The sequence below is a fragment of the Carassius gibelio genome, chromosome B22, assembly GCF_023724105.1.
Source record: "Carassius gibelio isolate Cgi1373 ecotype wild population from Czech Republic chromosome B22, carGib1.2-hapl.c, whole genome shotgun sequence".
Taxonomy (NCBI): domain Eukaryota; kingdom Metazoa; phylum Chordata; class Actinopteri; order Cypriniformes; family Cyprinidae; genus Carassius; species Carassius gibelio.
In genome coordinates, this window is record NC_068417.1 from 11,703,455 (window position 1) to 11,725,566 (window position 22,112).

General features: G+C 35.6%; 2 protein-coding genes across 2 annotated transcripts in view; one reads left to right on the forward strand and one right to left on the reverse strand.

The window, feature by feature from the left end:
* Window positions 1-22,112, forward strand: part of LOC127988002 (uncharacterized protein DDB_G0271670-like) — a 327,998-nt gene that overhangs the window by 215,815 nt on the left and 90,071 nt on the right. The window lies entirely within an intron of this gene.
* Window positions 616-5,358, reverse strand: LOC127987071 (uncharacterized). The gene is made up of 3 exons (XM_052589367.1): window positions 5,094-5,358; window positions 831-3,202; window positions 616-724 (listed from the first exon to the last, which is right to left on the reverse strand). Exon 2 carries the CDS (start codon window positions 3,196-3,198, stop codon window positions 1,576-1,578), a length of 1,623 nt encoding a protein of 540 aa, XP_052445327.1. The 5' UTR covers window positions 3,199-3,202; window positions 5,094-5,358; the 3' UTR covers window positions 616-724; window positions 831-1,575.

Here is a 22,112-nt window from a genome sequence, read left to right on the forward strand (position 1 = left end):
TATTTTTCGGGACTATTAGTCGCACCTAAGTATAAGTCGCATCAGTCCAAAAATATTTCATGACGAGGAAAAAAACATATAAGTCGCACTGGGCTATAAGTCGCATTGATTTAGAACCAAGAACCAAGAGAAAACATTACTGTCTACAGCCGCGAGAGGGCGCTCTATGCTGCTCAGTGCTCCTGTCACCTATCAGATCGGCTGCATATTTATCTACCTGCAGTTTGTAATCTGCAGAATAGGATTTTCTTTTGGGGGCATTTTGTTTGCATTCAGTCTTTTTCAGTTGTCTTTAAGTTAATATTTCAGTTAACAGATTTCAGTTGTTTTCAGTTAATGTTTTCAGTGGTATGCTACAGGAGCACTGAGCAGCATAGAGCACCCTCTCGCGGCTGTAGACGGTAATGTTTTCTCTCGGTTCATGTCAAATTAATTTTGATAAGTCACACCTGACTATAAGTCGCAGGACCAGCCAAACTATGAAAAAAAGTGTGACTTATAGTCCGGAAAATACGGTACACTTAACAAAACTCCCACAAAACTTGTCCTTCCTGTGTCATTGGGAAATTCAAATTTTCATCATCCATTTAGTAGTAGTAGTTCAAATACCCTCACCTCTTTTTGCGCTTCCCCCTTCCCATATTCTCTGTAGAATCAGATTCGGTTGGTACATCTGTGTTCTGTTCATACTCGACTAATTTTGTGCGGGCAATTTCATACGTTGCTTTGGGAGACAAATGAGTGGCAATTAGTTTCATTCAGAGCTAATTTAAACCGAACCAACAGTGAACTCATCATGTCAGATAATCTCGTACAAATGGACACCTTACCGACTTTTCTCTTGACAGTCAACTTGTATGTCGCCCAGTCAGTGTGAGGGTCCTGTTGCTCTATGACCGCCTTTGCCATGTTCATTCTTGCTGGTGGCCAGTAGCATTCATCCTCCTCGGGCCCGATAAACCACTTGGTCGGTATAACTGCCAATCCTCCACTATTTATAAATTCAACTATCGCGAAAGGTAACATGCTTAAAGAAAAACAAATACATACAAAAAAAAATTAAAACAAACAATAAAAAATAATAATAAATAGCACACTAGTGCAGGAGTGGCAATGCCACGTATCCAGTCTTGAGTGGCAATAACACCATTTTTGTTTTTAACTCCTCCACAGGTAACAGCTGCAAGTCTTCAGATAAATTAAAAACAAAAAGAATTCCAAGACATGATGAGTCCATTGGATAGGTGAAAAAGGATTTGGCAGTTTCAAAGAAATTACACAGGACTTTAACAGTTCCAGAATGTGACAAAATGTTCCGCACAATAAGAATCCTTCCCCCTACAGAAAAACAGTCATCGCCACGAGAGGAGGAGATCAGTGTCTGTCCATCATTGTAACGCCTGTATTGTTCCCATGTTGCAATTGAATTAATCAATGGTCCAGAAAAGTGGAGCTGTTTAAGTGGGCTGAAAACTGATGTGGTCTTTTGGCTTGCCACTTTCTGCTTCTCATGGATTCGCCTGACGAGTTGTTGGACAGGGTTTTGAGGCCGACGGACAAGTTTTTTCAGTTTACCTAAAATGTCTCAAAGGGAAAAGCTGGAACACTATCTAACGGGCCGAAATTTCGTGCATCTTGAGCTAGGTGGATCAATGAATGCATGTTATAGCTGACAAATTCAGCACCATAAATTGCAGCAAAATCTGTTACAAAGAGTTTCAAAATCTCCTCAGCATAGTCACAATTGTCAGGAGAACATAAGGCAGGACTCAGAAGTATTCTCATAGATACTGATAGAAGTAAAAAGTTTCTGTACATTATACTGGGTATATTATTGAGGAGAACAACAGGCCCAGTGTAAAGTAAAAATTGCCGAAGCTCTGTAGCTTTCCATGTGCTGAATTCAAACAAGGATCGTGGTTTCCTTGCAAAATTGCTAGGTAAATATTGCCTGATAGAAACCATATATGCTGACATTACAACAAAAAACTTCATAGATTGCCTGCATTTCAGCGGCCCCTTCAACCAAAGAAATATTAACTTACGCATTGCCCCCAAGCAGACAAGGTGCATATAATCTAACACAAAACTGGTAACTAAACCTATACCCAGGTCATTTAGGGGGGAGACTGACAGTTGGTGCTGTTGATAGCCTTGCCTGCCAAATTGTTCATCTGTCCTGAGCTCTGCTGATATTTCAGGATAAGCCACCTTCCCATTAATGTACTGGCCTTTTTGAGTGCACCTCTCACACCCATAATAGCCCGTATGGCCTTTGGAGCATTTAAGAAAGGCACGAGCAGGTGCATCACAAATAAAAGCATCAGGTAATGGTACCCTGAAATGTACACCATTGTACACAATACCACTCTGAGAAATTGCTTTCATATCTACAATGAATTCTTGTAAATACTCTTGCACATTTGCGGGTTTGGACACACCAGAGTACACTCCAATTACAAAGACACTACACTCTGGAATTTCCTTAATCATACCCAGAATAGGCCACAGACTCAAACTGGAGCTACGGAATAAGGGCAATCCATCGATGTTAATTCGAAGTGTGAGAGTATCAGTCACATTTGCTAAATGTCCTAAAAATGTTAGTTCAGCTATGAGAGCATTTTCGATTCCAAAGTGGTAGTAGGACCCCCCAGCCATATTCGCCACATTGCAAGATCTGTCAGTTGACATAAGAGTTCTGCCATCCATTGGGATATCAAGACCCTTTCTCCTTAGGATTTTAAGAAGTGCAGACAGCGCTGTTTGTGGTATGTTGAATTCTGCAGCCCACTCTGCAATCCCATGCGAATCATCATCATTGTCATCTTCCAAGTCAGAACACACATCTCCATGCAAATCACAGTCGCTATCACAACCAGGCATATCACCTGGAACCCGGTTTTCAGAATCCAAATCATCAAATGAGGAAATGTTAAAATCATAAAAAGAATCGGAGGAATTTTCATCTTCTAAATCAATTGATGAATTCTCAAAACAGTTCTGATCACAAGCATCGTAGAAAGTGTCCATGGAATCTTCGCTTTCAGTATGCTCTAACAAATCATCCAGTTGGTATTCGTTTTCAGAATCATGTGCCAACAAATCATCAATCATAGACTCCTTTTCAAGGAGACGCAAATGTTCCTCCACTTTCGCTGATATTTTCCTCCTTTTAGTTCTTTCTGAACACTCCATTATTCTATATTAAAAAAAAAAGAAAATAAAAAAAAAAGCATTTTAGTTTTTAGCTATGATTACAGGGGATCGGGAATGACAAACTCTAGAGTACAATTGCAAATCATATAGTTTGGTAAGCTGGTATTAATGTGGCTGATTCTACCATCTGTTCTTAGTAGCCTTCAATTTGATAAGTAAACTATTTGAAAGATAGCATTTATCTCTCTGTTAAGGCCGAACCCTTTACTATCGTGTTTCAATTGATTTCGATTAATATGCGCAAGGGAGAGAGAGCCAGACAGCGCTCGTGCTGTTTGAAGACCGCAAGAGTGTGCGCACGCGCGGCCAGGCGGGTCTCTCTCTCTGCTCGATCGTGTTTGAAGACGGTGAGAGTGTGCGCTCGCGGCCGGGCGTGGCCATAGACAGTAAAAGAAATGGACACAGCGACCCCATTGGAACTCAATTGAGACAAATGAAGCCCAGTTTTAGCGTTTTTTAGCACTTCCGTTTCTGACGCGCAGACTTAAACGAGGCTTGACGACGTCAGCAACCTGTCTGACAGATGTAAATCTTCTAAGTGGCTGTGCGTGCAAACTACCATCGTTAATCTTGCAGAGACGGCGAGCTTGAGCGGGGAGTTCTTTGGCGTGAGTGAGCACGAGTAAGTATTCTGATTAATTATTTTGTATAGTATTTTAAAATATAACGCCAGTACGCCATATTAAGTTAATTGCCTGCGAGCTTCTCCACCTGTCTGTACGGTAATGCGACAGAGAGCCGAGTGGTTATGACGCAATCGTTAGCCTATTTTTTACAAAAACTGTTTATACGGGGCCATAATGTAACATAGAAGGTAATGGAGCCCTTTATACATTTTCGTGTATCTTTAGAAATAAATAATGGACAAACAGAGTCTTTAAACGCCTCAGATGTAAAGTTATTCGCTGTCAAAGTGACGCCAAAATGAATGGGAGTCAATGGGAATGCTAACGCAAGTGAAGTTCTGCTAAAAGATGGCAGCCCCCACCCGACTTCAACTTCCGGTCGAGTACCTTGCCCCTTGGGCGTGGCTCTCTCTCTCTCTCTCTCTGCTCGTTCTTATTTTCGCCCAGCAGTCATTCACCGATCAAATGGCGGGACAAATGTTTTTGCTATGGCGGCCGCGAAAAAATGTAGGAAAACCCCTGTATCAGTCGGCCTTTGTAGCTAAAGTGCATGGCAATATGGAACTTAGGAAAACACTGTAGATTAATCCACAATATTAAACGACGCATGAAACAATTCACACGTCGCCTTAATGTAACAGACAAATAAACATATTTATTTAGATAAATGAGTCCCTTATTACTATGGAAAACCCTTCCACGTCGCTATTTGTTCCATTTAAGAGGTGAATTCGTAGTGCAGCAGTTAAACTCCGCTTTCTCTGCGTGCTCCCGCGGCCATGGGATGCAAATCCAGGCGGCAATGAGTGCCTTGGCACAACACCCTAGCCGATAAAACATTGCTGACAATCAAATGGACTTTCATCAGTGTTTTTGCTTTAACTGTAAATGCAACAAGTGCAAACATTAAAATGCCACCAGATGGTAAAAGCGGAGAAATGGACATTTTAGAGGGTTTTTTTTTAACAGCTTGCTAACTGCCTGTTCGACTGCCTTGCTAACAAGTTCGCAATCAAATCCTTCTAAACAATATATTCAAATCAACCACTCAAAATAAGCTATGCATGATATTTACTTGATAAATTAAACTCGTCTGTTCAACGCATGCTTAACCAGGTTTAATTGTTTACATTTGCGAAAAGCTAGTCCCTGGCCTCTTAACTAATACTTTCCAAAAAAGCTTTTGGTTAACATACATCATACTGTAAAATCATCCCCTGTTTATTATACATTGAAGCAGAGTCTTACCTGTCTTTTGTCCAGTCGACACCGTAATGGATCCTTAACGGACAGCAGACTCAAGGCGGCAAAATTGTTGCTGGGCAAACTTCTTGTGGGGCCCAACAACAAAGCCCACTCTGAGCCCATGCCCAGCCAAAGCCCAACTAGCCCAAGTGAGGCCCATGTGGGCCCCAAGTGGACGTGTTTGCAGGGTAGGAATGCACTTTGCTAAAGGAGCGACATAATTTCCTCATTATCTTCAGCTGAGATATTCCCGTGACAACAGATTCTCTGATGGACATCGACATAAAAACAATATACATTTAATGTTTTAAAACGTTTTATATATATTCGTTTGTGACAAAAAGTGACAAAAGCAACAAATATTGATAAAATTCTGTAGTGCAGAGCAGGGGTCTCCTGAGATCTTCTGTCCTGTAGCTTCGACCCCAATCAAACACACCTGAAACAGCTAATTAAGTAGATTAGGGTTTACTTGATAATTACAGACAGATGTGTTGAGGAAATGTTGCTTTGTTTATTATTTTATGTTTTGTTGCTTTCTCATGCAAAATGAATAAATATGATCCGAGCTTTTTCCAGCTAATATAAGGGCTATTAACCTTGTGGGTCCTGTGTTAATCAAGGACATTAGATCATTGTCTTAAGCTTTTCCAATCATCTTTTCAATTTGAAAGTATGTGTACATGCTTGTCTTACTATGCAGTCTTTTCACTAAATGTAAGTTGCTCAAATAATGATCATTTAAAGCATTTAAACAGTTTATTTTAAAACACATAACAATATACATGGCATACCCCAAAAGTTAATAAAGTGCAACAGAGACATCAATCTTTGGCTCCCTGAAACCAGCCAAGATGAATCACAGCATTGCAAACTTGGCTGAAGAGAGAGAGAGAGAGAGAGAGAGAGAGAGAGAGAGAGAGAGAGAGAGAGTATATAAGGTCTAAGGTATAAGGCCACATGGGATTTATTATAAAATTACAAATAGAATAAATAGAATAAGCCCAGCTTCCACCAAAGGCACGAGTGTCCTTTCTAACATGACATGTGTGAGGCTGGGCTGGTGTAAGATTAGCATTTCTGGTTAAAAAGTTGTAAAAAAAACACCCATTGTTGGTCACCCATTTTAGGTGGCCCTAACTACTTGCATTAAACAGTAAGAATAATGTAACAATGTAACAATGTGATTATCAATCAGAAATTTCAGAAGTGACTTTGAACAATTTAACGGAATCACAAAAAGGACTTTTTGGATTCAAAATCAATTCAACACTTAAATATTTCTATCAAATCTGTCTACTCAAATCTGCAAACCGGGTCCAACTTTTGGCAAATACTGTCAACTTATCCAGACTGTAAATTGGTTCAAAGTCACTAGAAGTTAGTTTTAGGGTTTATTTGTTGCTTTTTGATACAAGCAACTGCTGAAGAGCTAAATTATAATTGTATGAAGCATTCATTTGGATACATGTATCGGCAAGAAGCACAGCCGTATTAAAAGCCATGCTCCATGAGCCCCTTTTATACTTTGAGCACCTGCCACTCCAAAGGTCTCTGCATGGCCCAGGACCAAAGTTCAGAACAGGAAGACTAGATCAAAATATAAAAATTAATCAAGCATTAAACATTACAGACATAGATCACATAGATCACAACAACAACAATTATATATATATATGGTTATAAGTGCACTTTGAAACAACAACAAATATATATGTATATATGGTTATACTGTAAGTGCACTTTGAAATACAGGAAGTGTAGGAGAAGATTTTACAGACAGAGGAAGTCATTCAAAGCCTTGGAATAGCAACAAGAGAAAAGCCCTATCACCTTTGCATTTTAAATGAAATCGAGATAATTGATCATTAGACCTACTGGATTGATGCAAATTGATTAAATGGGAAATAAACTCTGGTGCTAAACCATGCAAAACTTTAAAACATATAACAGCACTTTATAATGAATCCTGCATCGTACAGGAAGACAGCGTCGTTTAATAAGCACAGGATTAATATGTTTTCTCTTCGTGGTATACGTTAAAAGCTGCTGAATACTGAACAAGCTGAGGCCTGCCTCACACCCAGATACAATGCATTACAATAAACAAAATGAGATGACACAAAAGCATGAACAATTTTCTCCAAAAAAAAAGTACACACTTCAACTAAGATATAGATCTAAGGTGGAAAAAAATATTTGTAACTATGGCAGATCAATCAACAGAATTTAAAACAAGCAGAGGAGTGTTTTCGATGGTTTAAATCATCAACATGAATAATGTTAGGATCCTCACAAGTCACGTCCTCAGTCTTCCTCCGCCTGCAAAAAATAATAATAGAAAAATAAAAATAGTGTATAGACAGAAATGTGCAGCATTGTTCTTTCAAATTTGCAAGATTGTTTTGCAGCAGAAGAGCAGAGCTGCTAATATATTTTTAAGTAAGGAATGATGTAAATCCAGATGGTTGTTATTGCTAAATAAATCCTGAAGGCTCATTAGGTGGTTTCGTTTCACCCTGAAAGGGTTTCTTCTGTGTTAACCAGCTGGAGGTACATTTCAAAATATAAAAATTTCATTTTATCGCTTCAGTTTTACTGAGTATGAAGCACTGAAAAGTGCTATTTTATATAGTTATGTTCGAAAACATACAGTCAGTGGTGGCTTCAGGATTTGTTTGTTGGGGTGCTAAGGAGGGGCCTAACAGTTCAGTGGGTGTGCAAAAAAAAAAAAAAAAAAAAAAATTAAATTGTGTTAAATTAATGAACGTCTATAAGTTTTAGTTATCTAAATTAGGATGAAATTTCAGCCACTTTGTGTTTTTTATATACAGCAGCTTTTATATATATATATATATTAGCATAAAACAGATTGTGGTGAGTGGGGCGGGGCCGAGGGACATGGGACGTGGGAACAAGGAGGGAGGCCGGCGGAATGATTGGGAAATCAGCGACACCTGCGACCCACCGCCGGTCTCGAGTCCCACGTAGGAGATGGAAGGATATAAAACTGGAGCGACGACAGTGAAGGACCAGAGAGGACCAGGCCTGGGCTTTTAGTTTATGTTTTGCTTTTTATTGGTGCACATCAGTCGTCTATGAGGGGCTGGTGCGCTGTTTTGTGTTTATTTTGAATTATTAAAGTCTTTGATTGTCCGCCGGTTCCCGCCTCCTTTGAAATAAATGTAAGCTTGTATAATTTTGTTTTAAGATCTGATCTTAAACAAGATCTTTTGAAAAAGACAGTGACCAGGACTATAATCTAGTCTTCATAAAATGAAATAATTAAGTTTTTTGTATGCACTATAAAAAATATAAAAAATCACTGTATAACAAAATAATTTTGTCAGCTGTGCTTGCCAGAATAATTTTTACAGAAAAATAGTTTTCTGTATAAAAAAACGGTCAAAAACTGTTGATTTTACAGTATAAAGCTGTAATTTACCAACAAAATTTGAATGTAAACCAGTTAATTCAACCACACACACAATTAAGATCTGTTTTGTACCTTTAACATACTGACAACCTCCATAATAATGCAGGGGGTTAAAGAGAAAGTCACATGAAAAATCAAAACTACATCACAAGTAAATCACAAGTAGTTTCGCCACAAGCAGAAGTATATAATAATATATAGAAGGTCATTCATGCAAACACAAAAACACCATCATGGTAACACACATGATGCTTAAATAATGCAGTAAACTTTCATTAAACAAGTACTTTAACATAAAGTCCAAATGTACATAACTGATAACAAAAAATTTTTTAAAACATTATTTAAACAAAATACTTTAAAATGTGGAGTGTCACGCAGAGAATTCTGGGAATATCAGTTCACAGTTTTTGACTGTAAATCAAACATTGATCTGTTCTTTTTTACTCCTAAAAGCTGTAAAAATGAACAGCATTTTACTGTAAAAATATCTGGTTAGATCTTTTACAGTTTTTCTCAATATATAGTACGGGAATCACAACAGATTCACTCATAAAATACCCACAAGGCCCTTCAACATCTACATTTTTTTATTATCATAATTTATTTAATACTTATTTATGTTGATAATAATAAGTATTTATGTCATGTTATATTATAATAGTTTTGAAAGATCCTAATTATTTTAGTCAGGGGCAGAAAATCTAAAATCTCGCCTCTGGCACCAACAGAGCCTGGGCCGGCCCTCTGTGCACCGATTTTCAAAACAAACCGTTTAACGCGAAATTCCTTTCTCATGTTTTTCACTATATGGGCCACAAGATAAATATTTAAGGGGATAACGTAAGAAAGTTATAAATCTTTATTAGCATATGTTGAAGTAGTTCTCACCTTGTCTCAGAGAATATGTGTCGTTAATGAAGCATTAGGAAGCTCTTTCAGTTTTTTTTACTTTCAATTTCTCTATAGTGAACTGACTGATGTTTACAAGCGTAACTCTTTGCATGTTCTTGATTGTGTTGCTTGACTCCTCCCCATAATATCAATTGTTTATAGGCCACATATTAGGCACTTTTTAGGTTTTTAATGTTTATTTTTCAAAGTTAATGAAAGTGACACCAAAAAAATAGGAACATCATTAGGAAATTATTGGGCTGTGCCAGGGCTAAGCAAGTTACTGGGGCAATAGCCCCGTCAAGCCCCACCCTAGCACAGCTTTAATAGGAGGAATGATCAGATTCCAGAAATTAAGTGTTTAATTAGTTTATATCACCATTTAAAATGCACATAATCAGATCACAGTTACAGTTATCAGAACCCCTGATATGATGTCATGTTTAATGTATTTTGCCACCTAAACCTAAAATAATAAAGACACTTATGTTAGAATGCTGTTTATAGACTCATTCCTCAGAACCTGATTTGCAAGCTGATCCTGTTGGGCCTGAACCCCTTCCTCTGCAACCCGATCCTGGACTCCCTCTCTGAGAAACCTCAGACAGTCCAGTTTAGAAAGAGCTTCTCCAGCTCCATTACACTGTTCACTGGGGGCCCCCAGGGCTACGTGCTTCGTCTATTGCTGTTCACACTGCTGCCTCAAGACTGTGTAGCAATGCACACTTCAAACATATCATCAAATTTGATAATGACACGACTCTGGCGGGTCTTATAAAAGTATTAGATACATACTAAAATGCTTAACACAGTAAAACACTGTTTGACGAGAGGCATGGGAACGGAGCGACGCCGGTGGAGTACCTGTGCCATTCACCTGTATCGAGTCCCATGGAGGAGAACTGTAATAATACAACGATAAATCAACATCTAAACCTTAGTTCATTCTCAATAAGATCTTCTGTAGACGTCTGACAGAAATAAAGTCAGTCTGGTTATTAATAAGTGGAGCTGGTGATGCTGTTTGTGGGGTTGTTTAATCAGATCTTGAGAGATTTCATGTATTTTATTTCAGTTGATTTCATCTAAGGCTGTGTCTGAAGTCAGTTGTAGTAGTTCTTGTGTTTCTCTTTTCTTCAGTGATTCTGTTTGTTAACAGCAGCTGTTCATCACTAATTCTCAATCAGCACTTAGTTAATCACTTAATTACTTAAATGCAAAGTTTTAAAACTTACATGGTTTAAATCAAGGCAATCTGTTTACTCAAACGGTTTGAGTAAAGTTTACTTATCGGGTTTTACAGTGCTATTTCTTTTGTCTGTTTTCTTAATTGCAGAATATGTATCATGTGCATCCAGTCCTTTGTGCTGTCTTTGCTGTAAACTGGTTTAAAGGGACAGAAGTGAGAGACTTATTTACCCTCATTTGATAAAACTGTTTTGAAAAAAAATAAATTTAACATTTAGAAATTTCTAGAATATCTGTTTCGGGTTTTTTGTTAGTGTAAAAACTTTTCCAAAATAAAAAAGTAAGTAAGTGAAATTTTCACTTATTTTTGTCACAAACACTTGAAGTGTTCCTGTAGCTCAGTGGTAGAACATTGCATTAGCAAGTGCAAGTTTGGGGGGTTCGATTCCCCGGGAACAAACACTTAACACTTAAGTCAGAGTGCAGTACAGAATCTTACCTCATCCCTGTTGTTTTGTGCATAAGCCTGTTCATTTTCCCCCTCGTCTGCTTTGAAAAAGTAACACATAGTTTAACTCAAATTTTCCAGAGGATGTTTTTCTCTCACTTGAGTATCTGTAGGTGATACTTACCGTTTCTGGAGCTCCTGTGGCGATAGTTAATGATACCAATAACAGCAGGTACAACCGCCATCATAATAGTAAAAGAGGTCCGTATTCCTGCTCTTAGACCTGAAGACTGAGCTGAATCTTGAACAGATAAAAAGGGACAGTAATTAGTGTCAATGAATCTGACCATCTAAACTTTAAATACTGAGTCAACACTCAAAACAGAACAGAAGTTTAAAGCTTTCCAATTGCTCAGGACAGTGAACGTTTGAATGGTACTCACTAATGTCAGGATCATTAGAGCTCTGGGGTGGGGGTGTGCATACATTTCCTGGATCTTGAGAAATTCAGCAGAAATTAATTAATAGCAAACACGCAAAATAAAGTGAAGGGTTTTTACATAAACATAAACATGTTTATCTGATTTAATTGATTATAGACGCATATTTCTGATTTCAACATACTTTTAAACGTCTATAAATGACTCACCAATGACAGTAACGTTAAAGATCATTGTACTGATCTCATTGTCGTTGAACTCTAGACGATATTCACCAGCATCTGTTGTTCTGATGTTCCTGATGGTCAGAGATCCAGTCTCATCCAGAATCAGTCTGCCTCTGAATCTCTCAGTAACTTCAGTACACTGAACATCTGTACAGATCTCAATCTGTTCTCCATTTATTTCAGCGATTTGAATGCCATTAAAATACCATCTAATATTATGTTGTCTGATGTTTTCAACACCATTGTGTAGAGTGACTGACTCTCCCTCCATAACGCGCATTGTCTCTCGATCTGTATCATCGGAACAAAGACCAGAAGAAGAAATGTTGAGATCATAATCATTATCACTAAATCATTAAATGCAAATTTTGTAAGACTATTTCTAAATGAAATCAGCATCAGCAACACTTACGGTGTGATGACGTGTTTTTCTGCAGTCACTTGACCGAGTATTTACAAGGAACTCCTTTTCTTCACAGCTCTTTTTGTATAACAGTACGTATCCACACCTAACAAACACATCACACTTTAATTCCTGGTCAGTAACTAAAATGGAATTAACGACTTTTTTCTCAAATGTAAAGAGATCTCATGCACAATGGAAGTGCGTCACAGGCGTTTTTCGTTTTTATCAAAATAAACTGTATCAATAAATGATACGGTCAAAACACACTCACCGCTGACTGGATCACGAGAGACAGTGGTCCTCAGAAATGAATAAATAAACGCAGATTTTGTAAACGTGCTACGTTCCTCTGAATTGATGGCTGGGCAATAAGAGAAAAGTCAATTATCTGGGCGCGGCTCCTCACACAGTCTGCAGCGCGATGATGGATGAGGCGACAAAGCGTCCCACTGGGCAAAGTTACGTCCAGTGGACGTCTTTTTATGTCTTTGCTGAAGTTGAAAAGACGTCCACTGAGGAGCCAGAATGAAAGTTTTTATGACGTCTTTTTTTGACGTCTTCTGTACGTCTGATTTAGACGTTCACAGAACCTGCTTACAAGGTTAAAAACTAGTTCAAAAGTGGTCAGTAGAAATATTTTCAACATCATTTAAGGTTCATTTAGGCATAACTTTTACTGTTTCTGGACCAAATCAACACTCTCAGGATGCGTTAGATTTAGAGAATTGTTTTTTCAATGTAATTTCCAGACTCTGTGTTTGTCCTAAAATCAAGAAAATAAAATAATCTTTATGAAATAATGAAATAACTGATGATTGAGCATGTGGTAAAATCAACTGCAAATCAAAGACATTAAATCTCTGAAGATCTCAGCAGAGGAGGATCAAACATCTCCACAAACAGCTTCATTAGCTTTACTCATTAGATTGACTTTATTTCTGTCAGACATATAGAGAAGCTCATATTGAGAACTAACAGAGGTTTAAATGTTGATACGTGATTCATTTGAAGTCACCATTGTGGTGGAAAGTGTTTGGTTTAGTTGGGATCTTGGTCCTCATACTTCTTGTGTTAGCTTGTTAACATCTAAATCAGACGTACAGAAGACATCAAAAAAATCTGTATCATAACTAAAAAACTAATTTTTTTGGGTGAATCGTCAGTGTTGTGAAAAGGGAGTAACTTATAAAAGTGAAAGTTGTTCATAAAGGAACATCCTGCCATTATTTATTAATAACCATTGTTTCTACCACTATGCAACTTTTGCTTTTTTATTTATGTTTATCAGTGAGCGGGAGCACTTTGACAGCAGGATAAAAAAAATAAATAAATAAATAAAGAAGAGTGGCAAGCAATAGGAGAATCATCTACAGGAGTCATGGTATTAAGAAATAACCAAGTCATGGAGTTAATAAATATTTTTTTGTGAACAACAAAATTGTCTCCTTCTTTTAAATGACCTTTGGAACTTTAGAAAAGGGTTAAATTGTGTTTGTCTTCATAAAATGCTATGTAGGACATGTTTTTTTGCTGTATGACAACCAGTTGTGAATTGTATTTAAAATCTTTTTCTAGCCTAATTTCATTTAGGATCCATATGATTACACAGTACTGTAAGTCTAATGGCCTGAATATGAATATCTAAATGTAACTTAATATAAATTCACAACATCATATATCAGTCAGTCTCCTGTATATAAAAACAGTTTATAAATTAATATAAATAATACATTTTACAGTAGGTCATAAAATTTACATGAAAAATTACAATTTACATGACAAGTAAAATTTACATGAAAATATTGATTTCATTGGACAAAAAACAAACAAACAAACAAACAAAAAAACACTATGCTAAAGAATACTATGTTATGCATGCCAGGCCAGTAGTTGGCGATCATGAAACATTATATGCATGCACATGACATCAGCCTTTTTACAAATTAACGTTTTTGTTGCTTACATAGATATGATAAAGGCATCATGTTCAAAAGGCTGTGTCTTAAGGCCCCCAAACAGAGTTATTGAAGACACCTAAAGTTCACAAACAGAATCAAAGGGTAAATTATTGGTTACCATTATAGTGGTCAGTGTTTGCTTTAGTTGTGCTCTTGACCCTTGATGTTTTAATTTTGCATTGCTGTTGTAACTCAGTTATAACAGCTAGACAAACTAAGAATAAAGATGATCAGGTAGTGTTGGTCATGCTATTAAAATTTTTACTTAATTTTTTCATGTTATTCTACTCATTTTTAATGATTATTTCTACTTAATTAAAATGTGTTACATTTAATTAATAATATTGCTTGTAAATTTTTGACACAATTTTACTGAATAAATATAGGGAAACACTTTTTACAGTGTACTTTGTGTTTCATATATGTTTGTGATATAATTGGTAAGCTGAAATTATAGAAAGGTCTGAAAGAAGAGTAATATTAATCAGTTGCTCATGATCCTAATACAAGGGGGTGGCATTCCTAAAATGGCATTATTCAAGTTTTATGTCATCATTATCTAACATTTTCAGTTACAATTAACTCATTTGTTGTTTGTTGACTCTATTAAGGTTTACTTAAACTTATTTTGTAAAATGAACTTAATTATTAAAAACATTGTCCAAAACATTGCAAATTAGTTGGGCTGACACTATTAAATTAAGCTTTGCACAACCATAGTAAATAAGTTGAATCAACCTTAAAAAAGTAAGTTGACCCAACGTAAAATTGGAGTAACTTAATTGCATAATGCTGAAATAAAGCGAATTAATCATGTGGAAATCCTTTCCATGATTTTTTTATGTTTGTTCAACGAGTTATTTTTTTGAGTGGTATGTACAGCATAATAACTTTTATTCTTAACTGTTTTAATTCATTAAAAAACATATAACATTTAATCTTTTTTTATTTATTTATTTATTTGATTATTATTTTAATTCCTATTATATGTAAATCTCTTCAAAATACCATTGTGTGTGAAATGTGCTGTATAAATAAACTTTGCCTTGCCGATTTTCTGCAGATCATAAAGATTATACGTATAAAAATGTCAAAACAATGTCAATAATGTCTTTCTTTCTTTATTTATTTCTCTTTTTTTTAGTTTTGGAAAACAGAAAAACATTTTGAGAATTGAAAAAAAAATCAGAGAGAGAAAATTTTAAGCTCAGAAAGGATTGATCTATCTATCCATCAATCCATCCATCCATCCATCTACATTTTGTTTCATATATGTTTTACAATTATTTTAGAGCTTTAGATACGTATGTTTTCTTTAGCCATTAAACTCCGAAGTTTCAAACCAACAGAATATTATTCCCTTTTTAGCACAATTTATATAAGGAATCTCTCTCTCTCTCTCTCTCTCTCTCTCTCTCTCTCTCTCTCTCTCTGTACTTTATATATTAGCTAAATCAATTTAAATCCATCCAATTTGCCATCCAGTTCACGAACTGAAAATTGTTTAGTGGATATTATAAATGGATTAGTGACAAATGGAGTAATGGGCAATTTTGCCTAATAAAGTTTAAATTACTGAAAAAATAATTACTTAAAAAGTTTTTGCTTATAAACAACTGCTCTCAGTATCAGTAACATGAGTGTGATTATTATATGATATATGATTTCAGTTTTGCAGTAATCATTTGCATGTGAATGAGGAAATAGAGTGAAGAAGGTACAGTATCATCACAAAGCATTCACTTCGTATCTGAAATGTCTAGGCTACTGGGCATTATAACCTATTACATATTTATTATAACTACAGCAGATCAGATGTGCTAAAACACTAGTCACATTTAAATCTAGACTCAAAACCCATCTGTTTAGCTGAGCATTTATTGAATGAGCACTGTGCAATGTCCGAACTGACTGCACTTTATTTTCACTGTTTTTTTTTTTTTTTTATTTAAAATAATTTTCTGTTTCTAACGGTTTTTTAATTAATTTTAAATAAGTACATTTGTTAATAATTGTAAAAGTTTTAAAATTGCTTGTTTTATTTTTGTTATGATTTTTCTTCATTATTATTTTACTTTCTTTTATGTAAAGCACTTTGAATTACCATTGTGTATGAAATAGCTATATAAATAAACATGCCTTGCCTTGCATTACATGAAAAAGAAATAAAAAATCGTATTGTATTTTAAGAAGAATGTCAAAAATAAAAAAAAAGCATACAAACAAAAAGGCATGTGAGTTAACCCATTTAGTGTTTGCTTTAAACTGAATAGTTTTCTTGCATTTGGCTCTCATATACGTAGGCTACTATTGGAGCAAATTTGTCACATTGCTAGACTCCACCCTAGGGCTGGGCGATATATCGAACGATATGATCATGCGCATCTAATCAGTAAAGCTGCTTCCGTGATCACCGCTAAAATCTCCATCACCTGCTTATAATTGGAGTGGCATTTAATAGACAGCAGAGGTGGGACTTTCAAGTCACAAGCAAGTCTTCAAGTCATATCCAAGTCCTCAAAGGGTTAAAGTTAATCAGATCATTAAGTGACTAATTAAATGATGATTGTACCTTAGTGATGAACTTCTGCTGTTAACAATCAACATCACTGAAGTAAAGCGAAACACAAGAACTACAACTGAATTTAGCCACAGACTTCAACTGAAAAAAAAGTAAAAGAAAAAAAAAACACTATGTCACCATAATTGTGGTCAAGGTTTGCTTTAGGTAGTCTCTTGACCCTTTTACTAATTCAAAGAAATTTGATTCAAAACAATTTCAATATTGTTTTCACTACAAACATGTATGCATTGCTGAGTTCAACCTTGTAATGACAGATAATCTTATGCTTTTTCTGCTTATAACTCATGTTGACTTGGACATCATGAGATAGTCTTTTTTGGCTTATTGACTGACATTCATCTTTTACCAGAGTTGGGGCTTTCAAGTCACAAGCAAGTCTTCAAGTCATATCCCAAGTACTCAAAGGGTTAAAGTTAATGAGATAATTAAGTGACTAATTAAATGATGATTGTGCATTAGTGATGAACACCTGCTGTTCTTGAGAATTACAGAGGATCAGATGTTGATGTTTTATTGGTTAAAGTGATGCAACCATAATGGAGACCAGTGTTTGCTTTAGTGGGGCTCTTGACCCTTGACTGTCATGTTAGATCTCTTTATGTAGCATTGCATGAGGTGCTGTAAAGCAGAGAGAAGAAATTAATCTGTATGTGATAGGTGGTCAGATTACAATCAAATTAACATTAGCTCTATTTAAATTAATCATAATCAACCCAGTAAATCAACACTATGGGGAAAAAAAATTAAAGTGAATTTTAAATCTACTAAGTGCATACAAAATTTGAAAAACTATACTCTGTAGACACACACAGATATCAAGAACCAGCATATGACTCTCAACAGTGGTGACAATCAACAAAATGTTGCATGCTGGGTAAAACCTTAGTAAAATCTCCCGTCATGCACTGCAGTATGAAAAATTGTCACCACTGTTGAGGATCGTGTTATAAGTGTGTTTGTCTAAAAACCTGAACTGATTGTCTCCTTTTGTGTCTTTCAACAATGAAGCATTGTGATTTTTTTTTTTTTACTTCAGTTCAGTAATAGCTGAGTGTCAGTCTATTATCCAAAGTTAAACACAATTTCATGATGTTCAGTCATCATGAGTTACAAGCAGAAAAAGCATAAGATAAGATGTTACTGCAAGGTTTGACTCAGCAATGCATACATGTTTGTTGCGAAAACAATATTGCAATTGTTTTGAATCAAATTGGTTTAAATTAGTAAAAGGGTCAAGACACTACTTAAAGCAAACCCTGACCACAATTATGGTGACATAGTGTTTTTTTTTCTTTTACTTTTTTTTCAGTTGAAGTGATGTGGCTAAATTCAGTTGTAGTTCTTGTGTTTCTCTTTACTTCAGTGATGTTGATTGTTAACAGCAGATGTTCATCACTAATGCACAATCATCATTTAATTAGTCACTTAATTATCTCTTTAGCTTTAACCCTTTGAGGACTTGAATATGACTTGAAGACTTGCTTGTGACTTGAAAGTCCCACCTCTGATAGACAGAGCCGTAGATCGCTGACAAGCCACGCCATATCGCGTTCATATCGAAGGCGATTCATCTGCGATAATGAACGCGATATGGCGTGGCTTGTCAGCGATCTACGGCTCTGTCTATTAAATGCCACTCCAATTATAAGCAGGTGATGGAGATTTTAGCGGTGATCACGGAAGCAGCTTTACTGATTAGATGCGCATGATCATATCGCTCGATATATCGCCCAGCCCTACTCCACCCTACACTTTCCAGAGCACTCTCAAATCCTTATTCATTCCCTGGTAACATCACAGATTGATTGGTTTTTGCAAATCTTCACTGCTTCCTGTTCACTTTTGTATCCATTATAAAATCTTGCTAATGGCTTAAAGAGCTTCATAATTTGGCTCCTCTTTATCTTTCTGACATTCTTTAATTACAGTACACACAATAAATCACAAATAAATCGCAATATTGAGACTTTTTCATCATGTTGACAGTGCCTATATTTAGCATTTTGGAGTTCCCAATAAAGAATAATTCTGGCTTGTTGCAAATCACTACTTTATAGTCATTTTGAACAAATCTTTCATGTGATTTGGGAAGAGTCATCTCAGGGAGTGATTAGCTCAATCGCACATGCGCAAAATTATGTTTCAGTCAATGCTGTCTTGAGTCAGAAAGAGAACTGATTAGTTCATCTTATGAGTCTTTGGGGTTCGAGTCATTCATTCATCACGCGACAGATCAATAAGCTTTAATAATAAAAACACAGGGAATTATTTATACAATTTTGTGCACAAACAAACAATTATATTCTAAGCTTGCTTAAATTCGTTCAGAGCTTAAACGTAATTACCTTGTTGAAAAGGGTTTCTGATCCAGATATAACACTATATTCAGAGTCGCTTTAACAGAAAACATTTAGTTTCATTTTAAATAAGTTTGTTATAGGCTAAATCTAATATTCAATTTTTTGTTGTTTTAAATGCCATTAAATTTAAATGATTTGGAGTAAAGAAAAGTCAAGTCAGTTTATTAATCCGTATTTACATTATTTCTGAAAGTAAAATGCGTCTTTTACACTGATGCAACTTGTGTGTGTGTTTTTCCAGACCTGGTGCAACCTCCCGGAAAATATGGTATTATCTGTATTATCGAAAATAGGGGACATATGCACCAATAAAACAGTCATTATGTTCATTATACTCCCTGCCAGCTTTGAGTCACACACTGATGTAATTATGAGGGAGATCCCTGGCTCCAAAAAGGCATCCATACACAGCAGAGAGTCTGGTGTGGCAGATGGAACTGACTTCTGTCAATCTCTCATGCTTCCCTGTCTTTACAAACTGCCCTAAAACACATTTAGAATATAAACGATTACTATAAATATAAATATAGCCTAGTTTCAATCTTCATTTTGGCCTCTGTGGTGATGAACATATGACATATGAACATATAACAAAATACTGCCTAGAATGATATTTAGTGTTTAGTGAAGAGTGTTTTATTATTGTGAATTTTTAGCCACCTAATTTCACAGTGAGCATCTGAGATCCACAACAAAGTATATGTTACTCCAGGAACAAACAATTCAAACAAGTTACATTTTTGACAAGTTTACATTATTGTAAATGTATGTGTTTTAGTGACTAATTTAAACAACTAACTTAAGGATCAACATAAATGTACCTGTCACTTGGACACCAACACGGACAAATTAGCCAACAGGGATACATAAAAATTACTAAAAGGGAATTTATCGTCATAACAAAGTACAGTATAAATATAAAGTGAAATTTAACATTAGATTGACAAAATGATGAATGAAAGTACACGTTTAATGCTTACCTCTGGCTTGGCAGGTGTCAGATGACATTAATGTTTGAATTTCCAAGTAACATAAGCAGCTTCATTCGCTTGCGTTGTGAAGGCCATTTGTTGGACATGTAGGGTCCCATCCTTTATAGCAGTGCATATGGCAAGCTGTTTTAACATTTAAAACTTGGTTTTGACTATCTGCAATTTAATAATGGATATTCCAATCAAATTTTTGACTATAGGATATATCTGATTTAGCTTTGTGACTAGGCGTAATTACAATGTAGATATCTGGAATTAACAATTTGACTAAGTCAAAATACTTTTATAGATATCTACAATGTGCATGCAAACACAGCTTTGCTGAGCCCCACCTTAAACATTTTATTTAACCAATCCTAGCTTGGAAACTGTTGTGATCCTCAATTTGGTCTAAGAATTGTATAATAAATGTCCCATGTCTTTTGGTGATTTTAAACTGTTTTATACAGAAGTAATTCAAAAGTATGGAAATAAGCTGGAGCATGTGGCAGGCTATACAGAGAGGACTTGAATAGGCTTTTGTCCTATTTTATATCGTAATGTTGAGACGTGTGTGCTGTGGATTAAATTTTGTTAGTATTTATTTACAAACGAACACATGCATAAGCCTCATGTCAGCTGTTACAACATTTGATATAATGTTAAAAGAATCAGAGTATATATTTACACTAAGTGCAAATAGCCTGCCTTGTTGTCAGAGACTACTTACACTATCGCCCACCAACATACGTGATTTGCATAGTTAATACTGATAAACGACGATATATCAGTGTCAGTTGTAGTGGATTAGTGTTATAAAGAGTGAGTTTTTCCATTTATCAAATCTCATATCATATCGGAAAGGGATTTATTTTCAATAAAAATCAAGGAAATAATTAAAAAGTTGAAAAATATATATATAGGGTAGGGTTAGGGTAGGTGTAGGGAGGACTTTGTTGTCCCAGTAAGGTGGCATCCTTAATGAAATTGTAATTAAGATTATCATTTACACTCACTACGTTAATATTGCATACTGTTTTACAATGTACTACAATACTGAGGTGCAGATAATTGTCACTATTTGAAATAGGTAGTATAAATAGCAGAAAATCTTGCTATTTTAACACAGTGTAAATATAATCTATCAATTTGCACTTAGTGTTAATGGCACATCGTTAAAAAAGACTGCTATTTTCACTTAGTATAAAGAGAAACCATTGCTATTTACACTTAAAATAGACTGTAAATAGCATCTATCACTAAGAAAATATGCTATTTACACCTAGTCCAAATAGCCGCTGCCTAAAAGAATACATAGGCGTTCATCCCTGAACACAGCAAAATATCATTGTCATTGATCTCTTGCTATGATACAATACAATACTCCCACCTTTTGGGCTATTTATGGAACCTCATTTCCACCACTAAATAAATAAATAATTTATTAATAAAGAAATAGAAACTTTTTATCTCACAGTTACAAAATGTATATCTCGCATTGTCTATATATTGTAATTCTGAGAAAAAAATTCTAAATTAATGGCAAGATAAAATCTGCAAATTAGGCCTACCTTTATTTTTTTAAAGGTAGCCCTACCTTTCTTTAAGAAAATAAATAAACATTGTTTTTCATTGTCTCAATATATAATAAATAAATTCAGACAAGCAGTTTGTGATTTTCTACCTTTATTGAACATTACACTAGCATGATTAGCAAAATTACTAGCATGTTGCAAGCATGATTAGCAAGATACTAACATGGTGTTATCATGTTCCTAGCATGATTAACATGTCATTAACATGTTGCTAGCATGTTTCTAGCATGATTAGCAAGTGGCTAGCATGTCACTAGCCTGATTAGCAGAGGTACTAGCATGTCACTAGCATGATTCTAGCATTGTTATCAAGTGACTAGCATGTCACTAACATGATTAGCAAGTGACTAACATGTTGCTTACCTCTTTCTAGCATGATTAACATACAACTAGCATGTTCTTAGCATGATAAGCAAGTGAATAGCATGTTTCTAGCATGATTAGCAAGTGACTAGCATGTCACTAGCCTGATTAGCAGAGGTACTAGCATGTCACTAGCATGATTCTAGCATGAT